Here is a 19,937-nt window from a genome sequence, read left to right on the forward strand (position 1 = left end):
AGGGCACAGTAAAAGCTAGAAGAATAGAAAAGGGGAAAGATATGAGATCAGGGAGGGAGAGTAAACAGCTGTGGTAACTGAGGAAGAGGAGAAAGAGAAGGGAAAGGAGGGGAGAGAGAGAAGAGACAGAGAGACACACAGAAGGAGAATAAAGGAAAGAGAAGAGAGAGAAAGAAAGAGAGGCGAGAGATGTCAAAGCTAATAGCAAGCTCCAGTTGGGAAGGTGGAGTGAGAAAGGGGAACGAGGCTGGGACTGAGCCCAAAGTAGGAGCATCCTGGGAAGTCAGAGGAGAAAATGAGCTTGGTTTTTAGTTTGACGCAATAATGAAATGTTCACACAGCCCTGTAGCCATACAGAAATGTGGGTGTGGAGCTCAGGGTAAAGGTCAGAATGGAAGAATGAGACTGAGGAGCCATCTGCACAAAGACAAGAGCTGAAGCAGAGCGTGTGAATGAGGTTGGCAAGAAGAGAAGTAGCATAATGCAGTAAAAATAATAACAGTTGGCAGCTAGGTGGCGCAGTGGAGAGAGCACCGGCCCTGGATTCAGGAAAACCTGAGTTCAAATCTGGCCTCAGATACTTAATAATTACTAGCTGTATGACCCTGGGCAAATCACTTAATCCCCAATTGCCTCACAAAAAAAAAAAGAAAAAAGAAAAAAAAGAATAATAATAGTAATAGTAATAATAATAGTTATTATTTGATTAGTACTTACTATGTGCCAGGCACCATGCTAAGTGTTTTACAATTATTATCTCATTGGATCCTTACAATAACCACCCTAGGAAGTAGGTGTTATTATTATCCCCATTGTACAGATGAGGAAACTGAGGCTGACAACAGTTAAGTGACTCGCCCAGGCTCATGCAGCCAGTTAAGTATCTGAGATCAAATTTGAACTCGGGTTTTCCTGGCTCCAGGCCTGGCACTCTGTGCATTACAGCGCCATCTAGCAGTCAGTGGAAATAGTAACGAGTTGTGCGTTGGAACTCTGCCACTCACTACCTATTATGACTTGGGCCAGTCTCTTGTGCTCTTTACACCTCCGTTCCCTCACCTATAAAATGAAGGGGTGGGACTAGATCATATCTGAGGTCCCTTTCAATTCTAGAAGTCTGTTGCCAATATCCCAAGGTTTAGAGAGCCAAGACGAGAGCCTTGAAGAGCACCCATCTCAAGGGGTCAGCGCAAAGAGGAGGAGCCAAAAAAGGAAAGAGAGAGGGAAGGGTTCGCTAGGTGGGCAGACAAGTATTCACAAGGAGGGCCAGCTGACAGTGTTGTCAAATGCTTCAGAGAGGTCAAGGAAGGACTGAAAAAAGATCCAAGAGAGCACATGAAGGAGGACACTGGGGAGCTTGCAGATGTTACTCTGAGCTTGTTAGATGTGACCCTGAGCAAGTCACTTAAGCTCTGTATGCCTCAGTTGACTCATCCGAAAAATGAAGGGTTTGGATTCTGTGGCCTCCAAGGTCCCTTTGTGATCCTATGCGGGAGCATGTTATAACACAAAAGATACTGACTTGGGAGGCAGGAGAGACCAGGACTCAACTCTTGCCTCTGCATCTTACTGGCTGGGTGACCATAGATAAGTCATTTAACCACTCTGGGCTTCAATTTCCTTCTCCATAAAATGGGGAGAATGCCTGTGGCATTTAACCTCCTAGCTGGGAGGCTCAAATGAGAGCACACCCTAGAAATGGCACCTCTTATTACCAAGGAGAAGTTCTGAGAAGGAGGAGGCCCGAGGGAGACCTCAGTGGAGAGAGGGGCCAGGTCACCTGCTGACAGTGTGGGAGGTGGGAGTCCAGCCAGGTGCTTGTGGAGACAGGAAAGCATTTGGAACTGCCAGAGCAGAAAATGGAATTAGGCAATCAATAAGTATAGAGTAAGATTGCTGAGCAGCAGTTAGGGCCTAGCTGAGGTCATGCCCCAGGAATTTATAGGCAATTTCATGCCTTTCTCTAGTAGAAATGGAAGAATTCGATGCTAGTGGTTAGCCAGAGGTAAGAATTTCCAGTTTGGGAATGATATACCGAGGTACAAGGGCTTCTAGTGACTAGTGAATAAGAAGAAAAATAAGAATTGTTATGAACACATCTGTTCAATCATTTCAGTTGTGTCCAACACTCTGTGACCCCATTTAGGGTTTTCTTGGCAAACATACTAGAGTGGTTTACCATTTCCTTCTCTGGCTCATTTTACAGATTAGGAAACTGAGGCAAACAGGGTGAAGTGACTTGCCCAAGGTCACACAGCTAATACGTGTCTGAGGCTGGATTTGAATTCAGGAAGATGAGTCTTCCTGATTCCAAGCCCAGTACTCTAAACACTATGCCACCTACCTGCCCAATATGAACCCATTTTACAGAAGAGAAAACTGAGACAAACAATGATTAAATGATTTGTCCGGGGTCAAAGAGCTAGTAAGGATCTGAGGCCATATTCAAACTCATCAGATCTTCCTGTATATGCCTATTACTGTATCAATTACAATGAATGCTATGCTTTGCATGTCCCCCACTTTCAAACCCACCCAAGTCTGAAATAACACTGCAGCCTCCTCATGACACTATCACTGGCTACAGGGTCAAGACTGGCTATGGAGGCAAAGGAAAACCAGAGTGGCAGAGATTGCCTAGGAGAATAAAATAATTCAGTTACTGGAAACAAGCTGCATCTACACAGTACAGAGGCGCGTCTCTAATAAACGACTGATAAACTTAACTCAAAGAACCATACCTAATAGGTTGGACCTACCATGGATCTTTTTTTAGCTCTCATTTTTTCTGGTGTGGCTTTAGAATCATCAAATCTTGATTTTATTTTATAATCAAATTGATTCATTTTGTAATATATAGACACAGCCTAGTGTTTAGTACCAGAGTGCACTTCTAGGGTTAATTTGGGCTAGCTGGTGCCCATGCCACAGCCATGGTTAGTGGGAAAACTGGTGGCAACACCCTAGATCATCACTACAGCAAAGGCAGAGAAAGGCATTATGGGTATGAGGGGGGTGCTAAGGATAGTAAAGAGAATGAAGAAGAGGTAGCACTGTTGCTATTCGAATGTAGTGCCTCATGGGAGATTCTAGTGTTTATGGCTAGTTTCAGACCCAGGTAAACCGCAGTAAGGCATGGCAGCATTGTTAGGGATCCTCTGTATCTCTCTTGGTACCTGTTAACCTGTGGGAAGGTACCGAGGGGAGCTATGTGCTATGTCTGCATTTTCTCTCCTCGTGGGCATGCGTACTGTGGCTATGCTCCCTTAGAACCTCCCCAATCTCTGGGGGACAACAGAAGGAGATATCGGTCCTCTAGGACTGTGTTCTTTGTGATGACAAGGCCTTCCTGATAGGGCAACTATCTAACAAAACTGTACCTCGGGGCAGCTAGATGGCGCAGTGGATAGAGCACCAGCCCTGGAGTCAGGAGTACCCGAGTTCAAATCCGGCCTCAGACACTTAACACTTACTAGCTGTGTGACCCTGGGCAAGTCACTTAACCCCAATTGCCTCACACACACACACAAAAAAGTAGACCAAGGCCCTTATCCTCAATGGTACAGAGCTGCTCAGTCAACTTTACAGAACATTTAAAACTTAAGAGGGTCAGGGCAAGTTATAGCAGCTCTCTGATGGGGAATCGGTCCTCTTAACCTAGTTAAGAGTCCTCTGTCTCATGTGGGGTGTATGTGCTCTGCCAGGATGTGAAGGGTTTGGCTCCCAAGGGAAGACATCCGAGGTCAGCATCATCACCACACTGAAATAGCGCTTTGGGGGCAGCTAGGTGGTGCTGAAGTGGATAAAGCACCAGCCCTGGATTCAGAAGGACCTGAATTCAAATCCGGATTCAGAAACTTGACATTAGCTGTGTGACCCTGGGCAAGTCACTTAACCCTCATTGCCCCGCAGAAAGAAAGAAAGAAAGAAAGAAAGAAAGAAAGAAAGAAAGAAAGAAAGAAAGAAAGAAAGAAAGAAAGAAAGAAAGAAAGAAAGAAAAGAAAAAAGAAAAAGCACTTTAAGGTCTGCCAAGTATTCTACCTGTTATCTCATGTGATTCTCATAACAACCCTGGTGGGTAGGTAACATTATTATCCCTATTTTAAAGAAGAGGAAGCTGAGGCAATCAGAAATTAAGTAACTTGCCAAGGGTCCACAGCTAAGACATGCCTGAGACAAGATCTGAACTCAGGTCTTCTTGCTCCCAGTTCAGCACTCTAACCCATTGCCTCACCTAGCTTCTTGGGATTCATCAAGGACAGCCTCACTCTCTTCAGCATCAGAGGACCCTTCCCACCATGACCCATTTGCTCTCTGGGTCAAGGCTGGTAATCTGAGCAGAGTGTATGACCTTTGACAGCCCAATTCACTCTTATGACTTCATATAGGGCAAGAGGGTAACTTGGCAAAGGTATGAATGTTAGAGGAAGAAATTCTGAGAGGCACAAAAAAGCAGACCCCCAAAGTGGGTGAGGTCTTCCACACTCTTCTATTAATCCAACCTGCACTTCAGTTATGCAATTGACATTTCCACAGTAGCGGCATTCTAAATATGAACATTAACCAGAAGCTAGGAAGCCTCCCAGATCAGAAGATATCAGGACACATGCTAAAAACAGACAAAGGAATAAGATTTGAATACTGATGAGGAAAGTCATCACCTGAGGAACCACAGCTGGACTGAACTGCAAAGGGAAATAAGTGCATCAGGTGACAAAAAGACAAAGGCGGCAGATGCTGGAGAGGCTGTGGGAAGATGGGCACTTTAAGGAACTGCTAGTGAAATTGTGAATCCGTCCAACTATTCTCTACAACAATTTGGTATTGAGAAAAAGACACTAACTTGCACCTAGCCTTGACCCCATAATAGGTATACATCCCAATGAGGGAATTGTGGTTCCCACTACACCAATGAGAAAAAAGAGAGAAAGGCCCCACAGACATAAAATTAATTTCCAGCAGCACTTTTTGCTACAGCGAAGAATTAGAAAAGGATGTGGAGGGGAAGCAGTACAGGCAGTTGATTCTGGCAGACTGATGATATAGGCTATATCTCCCTCTTCTCAAAAGAAAGGTGGTAGACTACAGGTGTGAAATGAGGCATGCCCTGTCAGATATGGCCAAAGTGTTGGTTTGTTTTGTTCAACTGTAATTCTTACAAGGGCAGGTTGGGGGGGGGGGGTGGAGAAGGGCAGTGAGGCAATCATCAGGAAGTGACAGCAGTGTGAAAAAATACATCAATAAAACATGTATTTTTTTTTTTCACCAAGGAGAGAAGAGGTCAGCTCCTGGATTACATTGGGATTTTAAAAAACAAGAGCGTACTTCCATCAAATACTGTCTTCATTGAAATGCGTCCTGTAAAGCAAGCAACTGTATCTATGATGCATCTGATCAGGAAGAGGTCTGGAAAATGTCACGGGCCTAACTCTGGTCAATCAGCTTCGGGGAAAGCATACAAATCTCTCACTGCATTTCTCCAGGGAACACATCTCCAGAGGAGAACATTGCCTCTTCCTTTGTTCCAGCAATTCAATAAATGTTTGTTGTTAATGAGGACAATTACAGACACCCGCACTGAAGCAATAAACCCATAATCTACCACCAGGTGAGCCTTAAAGAGCACTGTGAGAAGGTTCGAGTATAATTGGGAAATTTGAGGTGCCTAAATTTTTTTTTTAAAGCTAGAAGAGCAGCAGGGCCCCGTCCCCGTCCCTCCCCCGTCCCCCCCCGTCCCCCCCCCCCCCCCCCCGTCCCCCCCCCCGCTTCTGAGACATCAGTGGTGCTATTCTTGGAATACTTGTTTCCTCCTAACTCCCCCTCCTCTTCTCCTCTAGGGGGATGGAAGACACTGCCTTGGCCAGTTTGGCTCAACTGTTTTTCTTTGTGACAAGGCAAGGATCGATGGGAGATGGGGGATATCAGGAAATGTCTATGATGTCAGAAATAGAAGGTATCCATAAAGTTTCAGTTTTAAAAATAAGGTATGTCCTTCCCAATACTCAATTTCTCAATTATGCCTGATTAACAAATGAGCATTTATTAACACGTTCCCAACACCATACTAAGACAAAAATTAAAATTGCTGCCATTAACAACCTCATATTTTACTGGGGAACATAACAATCTGCACAGATAAATGAATAATGTATATATAAAATTCACTTATCTGTACAGATTGTTATTGTGTGCGTATGTATGTGTATATGTATGCATATGTGTATGCATATATACATATGTATATATGTAAATAAATGTAAATGTAAAACTACATATAAATGTAAACATATTTCAAAGAAAAGACACCAACAATTGGGGCTGGGGGGAAGGGGTAAAACCTTGTGTAGAACTAAGCTGAGCCTTGAAGGCAGCTAGATTCCAAAGGCACAGGCGAGAAGACAGTATTCTAGGTAGAGGAGAGAGATTATGCTCAGGCCTGGAGGATGCAGATGGAATGATACGAACTGAAGTCAGAACACATTATGAAAAATATTGTCAATGCTTTAGAAGCAATTAGTTTTGTGGGGGAAATCTTTTAAAATGCATTCTAACCTGCCCAAGCTCTTCATTGAGGTCAGATGTATTCACCAAAGCACCTTCTTGTATTTCTTCATCGAAAAAGTCTTTATCCCAAGCAATGAAAAAGGAACCCAAGAATTTCTGCATTTCCACAGTAACATACATGGAAACAGGGATAATGAAGTTGAACAGGACCATAAATGACAAGAAGTCTGTGAATATTTTCAGAACCTGGAAGAAAAAAGATAAGTCATGGTAACCAGAGACAGGCTTCTCCTGTGGAGACATTAAGAACAGAAGGGAATGTGAAAAATCTGGTCTTCATTTTTTTTAATAATAGATTTTTATTGATAGTCTTGTTTTGACATCACCTAGAAAGAGTAATTATAATAATTCATAATTAATAAGGATTTATTTATAATTGATTATAATTAATTATAGGTATTCAAAGTGCCTCACATTCAAAGCCCCTGTATCCTATCTCCACCCCCTCCCAGCAATCCCTTATAACAAAGGATTAACAATTTTTTAAAAAGGAAAAAATTTAGCAAAACCAGTGAACATGTTGAAAAAAAATCTAATGTTCTAGGCTAGGCCATGATTTACCTACTGTCCCCCCTCCCATACCCCCTAACTTCTGCAAAGGTGTGAGGAGGAGGGATAGTCTTATATAAGTTATGGTCTTTATTGCACAGAATTCCAACCTCTCCCAATTGGAAGGGTCCTCAGCCACTATCTCACCTCTGCTGGATGCCCTCCAGTTTGGGCGGGTGGATGTGCGGGAGGTAAGGGGGGGGGGGGCAGGCAGGGAGAAGATTCACTACTCATCAAAGTAGCCCATTTTGCCAGGGGATGGCTCTGATTGTTAGCTTTTCTTGCTCTCACTTTCAGTGCTGAGCAAATTGTGCTTGATATGGAAAAAAAAATTCTTCCCAAAAGACACTTCTTAATGGAAGGGTAAATCTTCAAGTACAGAGCCAAAGTTAGATTTTAAGCATCCATGGAAGTTATCCTTAATTTTTTTTTTTTTGGTGAAGGCAATTGGGGTGAAGTGACTTGCTCAGGATCACACAGCTAATAAGTGTCAAGTGTCTGAGGCTGGATTTGAACTCAGGTCCTCCTGATTCCAGGGTCACTGCTCTACCCACTGCGCCACCTAGCTGCCCCTCCTCCTTAAATCTTAACCCTGTTTCCCTTAAGCCCTAGGTGAAATCCAGTGGTATCTGGTACAAAGGTAGAATGTTTGTATCATCTTACAAAAAGGCACCATGGTCCACTAGATAGAGAACTTGCCTTAGAGTCCAGAAGACCTGTGTTCAGATCCTACCCCTGATCCTTGCTAGCACAACTTGACTCTGAGCAAGATTGCTTAACGACCCTGTGTCTCAGTTTCCTCATCTGAAAGATGAGAAGATTGAACTCAGTGGGCTCTAAGGTGACTTCAAGCTCTAAAATCTATGATCATTTGATCCTATATCAAAACAAAAGACCAAAGGGTAGAGTTAGGTACAAGGGCTAAAATCTGCTTAGAAGCCAATTTAGGTTTGATACTGATAAAACAAAAACAAAAACAAAACAACTTGCTAACGATTAGAGTTGTCCCACAGTGGAATGGGGTGTCTTTGAAGTGGGGAGATAGTCCCATTACTGGAGGGCTTCAAGAAGAAGATGAATTACCACTTACTGGGGATGGACAAAATGACCACTAAGGGCCCTTCCCACTTGGACATCCTGTGATTTCAGGATGATGCTACAAGTCCAAGATATCAGGATATCATAGCTGCTTGCCAAACAGCTTGGAAGCAGGTCCTGGTTGAAGAGTCAGGCCCAAGTACAGATGAAGTTATTGACTTTTTAAAAAGAGGATACAAATAGGAAAAAATCTGGAGTGACAATAATGAAGTCACTGATTCCTTGACATTTACTGAACATCAAATCATATCTTCAAGATTCAAAACATGAAACCAGTTACCTTTACAGTCTCTCGTTCATGTCGGGTCTTTTGGTTATACCAAGGCTCATCATTGTAGGAGACACTCTGCCATACATACTTCATTGTGGTGCAGATGGCAGCTTTGGACAAGAGGATGCATAAGTATACGATCAGGAAGCCATTGATAGATCTAAAAAAGAAAAGATGGTTGATTTACAAAAAATAGTTTGGTCATTTAGATATGGTTAAGGACTTTCTGTTCATGACAATAGAAGTCGGGGCAGATAGGTGGCGTAGTGGACGAAGCACTCACCCTGGAGTCAGGAGTACCTGAGTTCAAATCCAGACTCAGACACTTCACCCTTACTAGCTGTGTGACCTTGGGCAAGTCACTTAACCCTCATTGCCCCACAAAAACCAAAACAAACAGACAATAGAAGTCTAACCAAATATATTTTGGACAAAGTACAGTATGGTGCAGCAGACTTGAAATCAGATGAACTTAATTTGAGGCCCTGTTCTATCTCATGCAAACATCTGACCTTGAACAAGTCAGTTAACTGGCCACAGCAGAGCTGGAACTAGCACTTTTGACACATTGGGCAATCAATTGGGGGGAGGAGCGAAGTTCCCTGGGATATCAAGACAAGATGAAGGGAGGGGATATAAGAAAAAAGAGTAGGGCAGGATGGACTACAGGAGCTCACCTGAAGAATGAAGAATGCCCTCTGCTAGATAGCTTCCCATTTGAGCTGATAATTCCTGCTAATCATTCACCATGAGCTGCCCTCCCTCCCTCATCTTCCCCATCTCATCCCTTCAATTGCTAGTGCCTGCTCTCTGAGATGATATGCCATTAACACTTTATAAATCAGGTGTGTACATAGTTATTTTCCTGTTGTCTCCCCCATTAGAATGTAGTTCTTGTTCTTGCAACACAGTGCTACACGCAGGGCAATGAGGATTAAGTGACTTGCCCAGGGTCACACAGCTAGTGGCAAGTGTCTAAGGCCGGATTTTAATTCAGGTCCTCCTGAATCCGGGGTCAGGGCTTTATCCACTGTGCCACCTAGCTTCCCCCATAAGTTTTTTTTTCTTTTTTTTTTCGAGGCAATGAGGGTTAAGTGACTTGCCCAGGGTCACACAGCTAGTAAATGGCAAGTTTTTGAGGCAGGATTTGAACTCAGGTCCTCCTGAATCCAGGACCAGTGCTTTATCCACTGTGCCACCTAGCTGCCTCCCCCCATTAGTTTTTAATAAATGTTTGTGGACTTCACTTGTTAACTAGGTACTAAGCTCCATCTTTCTACACTGAAGAAGAGGTGCAAATTCTGTCAGGGCCCTCAAAATTCCATTATCCTAAGGCAAAGGTCTAGTTACCCCAGCTTAGTTACTCTGATAATCTAAGGCCATGTTTCTTTTGTTGTCAAATCGGGATACTAACCCTTGTTTTACCCATTTCACAGGATTATTGTGAGGATCAAACAAGAAAGTTGTTTAATATTTTTGTAACTAAAAAGGCCTGTAGGTATATCAAGAACTGTCATTATAATTATACGCATGGAGGTGGTGGAGTAGATAGAATGCTGGGTCTACCTGAGGTCAAAAGCTGCCTCTGATACTTCTTAGCTGTGTGATCCTGGGCAAGTCACTTGACCTTATTTGTGTATCAGTTTCCTCATCAGTAAAATGGGGATAATAATAGAACCTGTCTTATGGGGTTGTTGTGAGGATCAAATGAGATAACATATATGTGAAGCATTATGAAAACCCTGAAGTGTTATATAAATGTTTAATATCATCATTATTGTCATTATTAGTGCTGAAGTGGCCAAGAGGAAGACAAGTCATAGTTATTTGTCAAGGACTCACTAAGATAACATTACCCTCTTATAGCAAGGCTCTACTTATACTACTTAGAACCCTGGGGGTGAGAATGGAGACATAGGTATCAATGTACTCTTAAATCTCTAATAAATACCAACCCCTTACCTACCTAGAACCCTGAAAGCCCAAGAACATAAAGGTTCATGAAGAGGTGACCAACAACCCTCACACATCAGGCCAATCCATTTCTTTTCTTTTTTTTTTAGGGTTAGGTTACTTGCCCAGGGTCACACAGCTAGTAAGTATCAACTGTCTGAGGACAAATTTGAACTCAGCTCCTCCTGAATCCAGGGCCAGTGCTTTATCCACTGGCCACCTAGATGCCCCAGGCCAATCCATTTCTAAGTAAGTGACCTAGAGTTCAGAAATCCAGGCCAGCTAGAGAAAGAAAGCACAGGGTAGTAACAACCAAGCTCATGATCGATCAGCCTGTTCTGATCTACTCAATGGAGACTTAGGTCAGTCTTCTACCAACTAGCATAGTCTACTCTACCCCACACCTTTAATGCCCTCCCAAACCGCCAACTCAATTTGCCACATTATGTAAGTAAACAAATAGTTAAACTCTTTGGAAAATGTCCCAAGGCTTTAACCAGAACCAAGCCCTGCACTGATTGGTGCAACCCAATTTTCAAACGCATCCTTACTTCTCCACAGCAGAGCGCTTCTGCGATTTCCCTTGGTAATTCAAAGCCATTTTGGTTTCCATTCCTGTGTAAACAGCAACTCCTAAAGAGCAATAAAGTAGAATTAAACTAGGTTTGCAACTGACAAACTCCCCATGTCATATGAGCAATAAGTCCTTTAAGCTCCACCCACTTCTGATATTAATTTAATTCATGCATTTTTTGTTTGTCTTTGTTAGGCAATCAGGGTTAAATGAGTTGCCCAGGGTCACACAGCTAGTAAGTGTCAAGTGTCTGAAGCTGGATTTGAACAAGTTCTCCTGAGTCCAGGGCCCATGTTCTATCCACTGTGCGACCTAGCTGCCCCTGATATGAAATTAAAAAAACAAAAACAAAAACTAGAATTCCAAATATTTCCCCACACATGACTCATTCTCCTAGGCTTAAGAAAGTATGTAATCTGGGGCAGCTAGGTGGCACAGTGGCTAGAGCACTGGCCCTGGATTCAGGAGGACCTGAGTTCAAATCCAGCCTCAGACACTTAACACTTACTAGCTGTGTGACCCTGGGCAACTCACTTAACCTCAATTGCCTCACCAAAAAAAAAGAAAGTATGTAATCTGAAGTATATTCATACAACTAATATCCCTAAAACGTTTGCATTGTATTTATATTCTCTTTAAGCACTTCACACTATAAAAAATTAAACACCTAGAAATAGGTTTCCATTAACATTGATCATTATCTGCTATGGTTATTTAAAATGCAGTTATTCGTCAGAGGCATCATAAAGTATATTTCTTTCTTTCTTTCTTTTTTATTTTGCAGGGCAATGAGGGTTAAGTGACTTGTCCAGGGCCACACAGCTAGTAAGTGTCAAGTGTCTGAGACCGGATTTTAACTCAGGTCCTCCTGAATCCAGGGCCGGTGCTTTATCCATTGCAGAGCCACCTAGCTGCCCTGAGAAAGTATATTTCTGATAAAGAAATTCATTAAAATGTTCACCATAAATCTTCTTGGTATTTTTCAGAGTAGCTCCTTTCAGCAATAGATTTTCAGGTCCCAAAGACCTAAACAGAAAGAAAGTGATTATTGTTTATCCACAACAAATCCAGGATCATCAAGTAACTTCCTGGGCCGCTTTTCCCCCTCCCTATATCCCCTCCCTCTGACTGGGGGCTTCATATTCATCTGCCTGTATGGAACAGACAAGTGCAAACCCCAATCTCCAGCAGGCATATGTGGGTCTGGACAGACACCCACAGACAAAACACAGAGAGCTAGAGGCTTAGACAAGGAGAAATGGAAGGGCAAAGACAGGGATAGAGAGGGGCTGAGCCTCAAAAACGCAGAGGTACAAGGAAACAGGGAGAGAAAAATATAAGAGAGATAGAAAAACAGAGACTAGGAGAGAATATGAACCTTCTACACAAGATGAGACAGGCCTCAGCAGGGACCAGCGGGTAGGCTTCAGGTCCCTAAGTCCCAGCATATTTTTAACATCTTATGGCTGCATCTAGCCATCCAAAAGAGAAAGTTGAGGCAATTATGAGCCTGATTTAAGGCATATGGTAGACCCATACTTTTTGGGAAGGTTTTTAAATTTTTTCTGTTGGGAGGATGGGGACATATAAAATTGTGGTTGCAAATGTGTGTGGAAATTCTTTCCCCCAATGCAAAACATCATTTGTAGTCTTCATGTGCTACCCAGGGCACACAGTTAGTATATATCAAGGTTAAGACTTGAATACAGGTATTTCTGGCTCCAAGGCTCATGCTCTATGTATACACTATGCCATACTACCTCTCTTCTTAAATTGTATGTGAGTTTTAAGGACCTTAATTACCCAGATAATTGTCTCAATCTTTTTACTTCATTTAAAATTCAGGTAATTTTCCCACAATTTTCCGATCCATCCATTGCCTCCCCTAGACCATAATTGTGTATCTATATTCCCCAAATCCTATTGACAACAACCACAATGCATCCTAGACCAACTCACCACCACAGCACAAGTACATCATAGCTCAGAGGGAGGCCAGACAATCTGGGTCCAGTCATGCTGGCATCTCTTTCCCAAAGGAAAAGTATTAGAAGATATTTACATAAGATGCAAATAGTAAAATCAAGAAGGAACCAGTGAATGGTAAAGGAACTAACCTGGCAATGGGTTCTGCATTATTACCATAGATATTGATTCTCCCAACAAACCTGGTAAAAGAACATAATAGAATGAGATTTTGTTCTTATATGCAGTTGGTATTGACCACTGCCAGCATCAGCATGAATCAAATAATGTAAGAAATGGACCTATATAGGCCTTCAGAATAAAGCATATGTCATAAAGTGATGCTGAGAAAATGCTGTGTCATGTATCCATTCTAGTGATTCAAAAAGCTGTCGTGAACTATTAAAGAACATCAGAGGTGGAAAGACCTCAGGGACCATGAAATTAGTCCAACTCCATCAATGTACAAATGGGGAAACTAAGACTCAGAAAGAGGAAGTGACAATGCTCTAGGTCACCCAGTGTCAGAAGCTTGGGGCCTTGTAGGGACAAGTGGAAAAGAAAGACAAGGATGTTATCCTTTTTATGGGAAAACTTCCTATATATTTCTGACCACTGTAAGGTAGCTGCAAGGGGAAGCAAGCAACTATAATTCTATGTAGGGAGAATCAGGAAATAGGAACTGTTATTGACCATGGTAGCCATGAAATGTTAGAAAGGTTTATTTAGGGCAGTGGTATCAAGCTGAAATAGAAATAAGGGATACTAAACTATACATAAGGATTCCTGCAGGTTCCAAATTGACTTAGAAAACTACATACTAACATTATCTATGTTCTACTGTATTTTTACTTATATTGTTAACTATTGTCTAATTACATTTTAATCTGGTTAAGAGGAGTGGCTGCTTGTATGACACCTGGATTAGATGAAACTCTCCATTATGATTGGGTGAAATCTCTGTGGAAGATTGATGGAATGTTAGTAATAGTATGAACAGAAAGGACTAGAGATTCTAAGAATGATGGAAGACCTTACAAAATGAAAATCTGACAAAACAATTGTAAATAATGCCAATGAGGAAGAAACAGGGAAATATCTAAGGAGAATGTTGTGACTGCATTGGCAGCTCTTGAGTTAGCTTAAATTTTTTTGCCATTGTTGCTGTTTGGTCTTTTCAGTCATGCCCGACTCTTTGTGACCTCCATTTGGGATTTTCTTGGCAAAGATACTTGCCATTTCCTCCTCCAGCTCATTTTACAGATGAGGAAACTGAGGCAAGCAGGGTTAAGGGACTTGTTCAGGGTCACAAAGCTAGTCAAATGTCTGAGGCTGGATTTAAACTCATTTTCCTGACTCCAGGCTCAGAGCTCTATTCACTGTGCCACTTACCTGTCCAGCGAATTTTTTTTTAACAGAATGTGTACAAAAGATGGAAGCAAGGACATATAACTAAGGACAAATACAAAAGGTTAGAAGATGGCAAGAATAATGATAAAAATTAATTGTGGCTAAAGAAAAACATTAAAGACTGTGAAGTTGGCCTTTAAAAAAGGGAGGAGATAGGCTCATTGCTTGCAGATGGTGTAATGTTGGCAGACCATAGTGAGTAAGCAGGAAAACTCATACAAGATCTTTATAGTCAAGGAAAATATTAAATAGAAGGGTAGAGCAAATGAACCCCAATTAAGAGAAATGAACCCCAATATAGATAAGAAAGCATCTAAATGCTTTAAGTTGGGTGTCAAATCCATCCCTGCAAAACTCCCAGTCAAATTAAAATGTAATTAGAAAATATTTAGGGGAAACAAATTAAAATACAATACAACATAAATAATACTAATTTGAGGTTATCTAAATCAATATGCAGGCTATAGGGAACTGTTTCTATTTGAGTTTGACAGCAACGCTTTAAATGAGTTCCCATCTCCTGAGTCACATGAGTTATGTGCCAGGGTCTTCAAAGACATGTGGCTGTAGTGGATAAAGCACTGCACCAAGAGTGAGGAAGACCTGGGTTCAAATCCTGCCTTAGACACATACTAGCCATGTGACCCTAGGCAAGTCACTTAACCTCTTTAGGCCTCAGTCTCCTCTTCTGTAAAATGAAGGGGTTGAACTCAATGACCTCTAAGATCCCTTCCAGTTCTAAATCAATAATGTCGAGTTCCTATGATCCCTGACCTACCCTGAGTAATCTTTTTAAGTAATAATGGACATCAAGAAAAAAGCTAATTGCCTTTGGTCAGGAACACATCTTAAGGGTCCAACAAAGGGGGTTGGTGGGGGGAGAAGATGTATTCCCAAAGCTATAGCTGAGAAAATTCTGGAAATTATTATTATTGTTGTTATTATTATAATTATTTTTATTAATATTAATATTTGTGGGGCAATGAGGGTTAAGTGACCTGCCCAGGGTCACACAGCTAGTAAGTATAAAGTGACTGAGGCAGGATTTGAACTCAGGTCCTCCTGAATCCAGGGTCAGTGCTTTATCCACTGTACCACCTAGCTGCCCCTGGAAATTATTTTAAAGAGAGTATGAGAATAATCAGAAAGGGAAATGGGAGAGAAACTCTGCCCTGGATAGAAAGAAGGGGTAGAGAGGAGATGAATGGACTGAATGCCTTAGTTCTCAGGTCCCTTTTACGAAGATTCTTGGATCCTAAGATCCTATTGTTCTGAATGGAAAGCCTTATGCTCATGAGTTGAATATCTAATCAATAGTCTTGTTGGTACATTTCTAAAGAAAAGGACAATCTTAAATAAGTTTCCCAGGACCATGATGGGTTCTGCCAGGCCCAAGGCGAACAAAGCTGATCTTGGAATCATTTTGCTGCCAAGGGAAGGAACAGCTTCTATAAACACAAAGGCAAGAGGGCTGGCAGAAGGCTTTGCATTTCTATGTACTGCTTGCATGAAAGGAAATCAGACCACAGAAAGTAGCAAAGGAAACCTGGGACTCCTTACTTGTACAGGTCAGGCTGAGGCTGCTCACACTCGATCGTGGCTTGGAGGCTATCAATGGAATGAGCCGTGTTGAGCGAAGTGGTGTCACGGATAGCATATTGCGTCTGGGTAAAAGCAGAAGTTGAAACCCCAAAAAAGAAAAGAAAAAAAGAAAGAAGAAAGTGGGTCTTTTTGTAAACATCTACCCACGGAATTCTAGGAACACAGCATGGCTCAGCGAGTGGTTCTGGCAGAGGCCTACAAATATTGATGCACATTACCCACAAATAAGTTGTACAATATTATTCTTAAAATGTATCAGAGGTAATTAGATGCTCCCCCTGCTGCTTTGGGATTTCAATGATATTGAAGAACTTGAAGCTATTCTCATGACCTACTGCTGGGAGATTTCAGTTTGCAGCATGCATGTAATTAACTGAGGAGCCCATGGAAAAAAAAATTCAATGTATTTATATTTTTATCCTATTCATAGAACTGAGTCCTATTATTGCCCTCGCCACAGTGGACTGACTTGGCTTAACACACGCAAACTAAGCAGCCGCCTCTCGGTGCTGAAAAGGCTCCCATCCTGCCAGGAGCAGGAACTAGCATTAGGGAGTAGTACCATTAGCCAAATAGCTTTATTAATGAATTCTAAGAGGCTTCCAAGCGACTACACTGGAGATTGAGGTGAGAGGGATTATGCGCCTACTTTTATTCGGGCCTTTGGACCATTCCCTTGCTGTATATGATGTACTTGATTAATTTCACATGGGAGGTATGGCGCCAGTTGAGACAGCTTATAAAGACACCCCACCCACCCACTCCCCTACCCCCAACCAAGGCCTAATGCGGATACAAAAGGCTCATCTTGGAGGAAGGCTGGTGTCATTTTCTAAGTGGGATATTAAGGAAATGTCTGAGTCACGCTTAGCAGCATATCTCCAGAAATTGAAGCCCCCCCAGCCCCACCTTGCCTTTCAGTTCCTTCAGAAGTCATTTAAAAGATTTCCATTCCTGATAAAGAGACTCGAAAATAATTTCAGGATCCAAGCTCTGCTCTTGTCCATTTTTAATGAAGAGAAAGGGAGAGGAAATTACATGTTTGAATGGTCACACCCATCTCCCCCTGGTCCTTTTTCACCTTGGGCAAGTTACATCAATTCCCTGGGCCTCAGTTTCTTCACGTGAAAAATGAGAGGGTTGAGTTACATCACCTCAGAGGTCCTATCTAGCACCAAATTTATGATCCCATGATCAATCCCATGACATTGGTTAAATCACTTGCCCTTTCCAGACCTCAGTTTCCTTATCTGTAAAATGAAGTGATCGGATTAGATGGCCTCTGAGTATCCATCTAAAGTCCAAAGCTATCATCCTATGATATTGGATACGATTAAATGCCATTCTCTTCAAAGGCAGAATAAGGACTTGGCAAACAGTAGGTATCTAAGGAAAGCTTACGGAATTCCACAGAATCTGCAGTTTAATTGACAGCTTAGTCTCCAGGGCATGGTAGAGCTGGCAGAGACAGGCTGGAGTTGACATTGCCAGAGTCTACCAGGTGAGTACGTTATTCACTGGCTTAAGTAAATGTATTATCACACGTTCATAATTATTCCAAACAATAATTTATGAAGTTGTGCCCTAAGAAACTGAAAGGGATGATCAAATTCCTTCAAATCATGTTACTTGTACCCTGGGAAATAGGCCATTCTGTCAAGAGAGTATTCCTCACTTGGCAAAGATTCAATGTCAACACCAGGCAGAAGCCAGCAAGTTCAGCTCCATGAAACTGTACCTTAACTTTACCACCTTGGAATATGCTCATTACCAAGTTTTCACCAATTGGATGAATAGTCGCTAACAAATAGTAAAAGGTCATGAAAATTTTGGTGTGGTTTGTTTTATAGACTTGCATTTGTTTTTTCAAACCAGCCTCCGCCCTAGTTTGGGAGATTTATAACCAGTCTCACTCACTCTCACTGACTGTCTGATGGTCAGTTCCCAAGTCTATCCAACAAACATTTCCAAAATGCCTAGTGCATCTGTCCTATCCCCCCACTTCTCTCTACTCACATGGCTATCACCTTAGTTCGAGCCCTATTACCTCTTACTGGGACTAATGTACTAGTCTCTTAATTGGTGTCCTTGCCTCCCCTGTCCCCCACTCTGCAATGAAGCCTCCATCCAGTTGCCAAAATAATTATTTTGAGGGAAAGGCCTACCTGCTGTATCACACTCCCTACTTCCTCTACAATTAAATAACAATTCCTTAGTTTACCTTTTGAGGCCTTCAACAGTTTGATACCATTTAACACTACTTCCCCTTCTAAACTCTGTATTCTAGCCTGAACTTGACCTTTCATCACCCACCTTCCTGAGGTCATGTTGGTTCATGCCTGGGATTCACTCTTTCCTCACCCCAATCTCTTAGAATCTTTGTCTTCCTTCAAGGTTCACTTTGGGGGCCGCCACCTGGCTATGGCATGGTGAACAGGACACTAGACTTGGAATCAAGAACACCTAAGTTCATATCCCACCTCAGACACTTGCTAGCTGTGTAACCTCAGGCAGGTAACTTATACTCTCTGTGTCTCAGTTTCCTCATCTGTAAAATGAAGAGACTGGCCTCAGCTTCTATACTCCCTTTCAGCTTTAAATCTGTGATCCCCTGGGAAGCCTTCCCCAATTCTACCCCCTCACAGATGTCAGCGCCCTCTCTCCCACCCTATTTGTCTAAGACCACGGGGTATCCCTCCCAGTAGAAAGGAATTTATTTGAGAGCAAAGACTGTTTTGTTTTTGCCTTTTGGAATTCCACTCGCACTACCCAAGCTGAGCACATTTGTGCAGATGAAACTGGGGCTAAATAACCTCCCAGGATAACTGCACCAAAGCTGCTTTCCAACAGACCTAGCAAGACAGCAGAAAAACACAAATTCCCTCTGAAAGATTAATTACCCTGAGCTGAAAGCAAAGAATCCCCAGTCCTTTTGCTACATTACCTTGCAGTTGGATTCCCCATCAAGACTGGCCGTTGTAACATAACAGGTCCCATCATCATTGCACGATGACAGGAGGATAATATCGCAAGGAAACGTTTCGTCCGCGTGTACCTCAACAATATCGCCAACCTGGAAAGGAAAAGAATGATAAATAAGCTTAACCCCTTTCAAGGCATTCATTCCTTTTCTGGGTAGAATTCCCACTGGAGCAAGAGAGAACTGTATGTGCACAGTAGATTAGCCCCAAAGACCTCCCTTTTGGAGCCAAGAGACTCATCAGACACCTGCACCGTGGCAAGGTGGGGAAATTGGACTGTGTGAGTGACAAGAATCCTCCCTGAAGGTCATAAGGACACAAAAGAAATCCTCTGCCACTTAAGACTAGTGGGCTACCCAGGCTGCTGACCTTAGCCTTACACCAATTACTTGGGGATCACAATTCTCATTTCTTCTCTGTCATGATTGAAAATGATATCTTCCAGATATGTCCAAATGCCTTTCTTCATAAATGTGCTCACAGAAAAGTCTGTGTGGCAATTCAAGAAAGACACGTTGGCTGAAGTATTATAATTATTCTGGGCTGGCCTGAGAGGAATCCATGCTCAAATCTATTTGATTCAGTAGGCATTTATTAAGCACCTACTCTGTGCAATTCCCTGTGTTAGATAGACCTTTGGGATACAAGGACAAAACAAAACAGTCTACGACTGGGAGGAACCTACACTCCACTTACATCCCCTCCGCTGCCACCAAGAACATCATACATGGGGGGCAGCTAGGTGGCGCAGTGGATAGAGCACCGGCCCTGGAGTCAGGAGGACCTGAGTTCAAATCCAGCCTCAGACACTTGACACTTACTAGCTGTGTGACCCTGGGCAAGTCATTTAACTCCAATTGCCTCACCAAAAACAAGAACATCATACATGAATGTAAAATAATTTCACCTATGGACCACTTGTCAAACACCCTAACAATCAATTCATTCTCATCACTACAGAGGACAGACA

The 19,937-nt window shown here is 42.3% G+C and overlaps 1 protein-coding gene across 5 annotated transcripts in view; it reads right to left on the reverse strand.

Moving 5' to 3' along the window:
- The window catches only part of ATP11C (ATPase phospholipid transporting 11C), a 225,721-nt gene that overhangs the window by 85,408 nt on the left and 120,376 nt on the right, over positions 1-19,937 (reverse strand). For all 5 annotated transcript variants that reach the window (XM_043974013.1, XM_043974011.1, XM_043974010.1 and 2 more), the window contains exons 6-12: positions 18,931-19,059; positions 15,945-16,048; positions 13,127-13,177; positions 11,971-12,035; positions 10,987-11,068; positions 8,492-8,642; positions 6,553-6,750 (exon numbers count right to left, since the gene is read on the reverse strand). In XM_043974013.1, coding sequence (XP_043829948.1) covers positions 6,553-6,750; positions 8,492-8,642; positions 10,987-11,068; positions 11,971-12,035; positions 13,127-13,177; positions 15,945-16,048; positions 18,931-19,059 — 780 coding nt within the window. The remainder of the gene's footprint in view (positions 1-6,552; positions 6,751-8,491; positions 8,643-10,986; positions 11,069-11,970; positions 12,036-13,126; positions 13,178-15,944; positions 16,049-18,930; positions 19,060-19,937) is intronic.

Source organism: Dromiciops gliroides, chromosome X, assembly GCF_019393635.1.
Source record: "Dromiciops gliroides isolate mDroGli1 chromosome X, mDroGli1.pri, whole genome shotgun sequence".
NCBI lineage: Eukaryota > Metazoa > Chordata > Mammalia > Microbiotheria > Microbiotheriidae > Dromiciops > Dromiciops gliroides.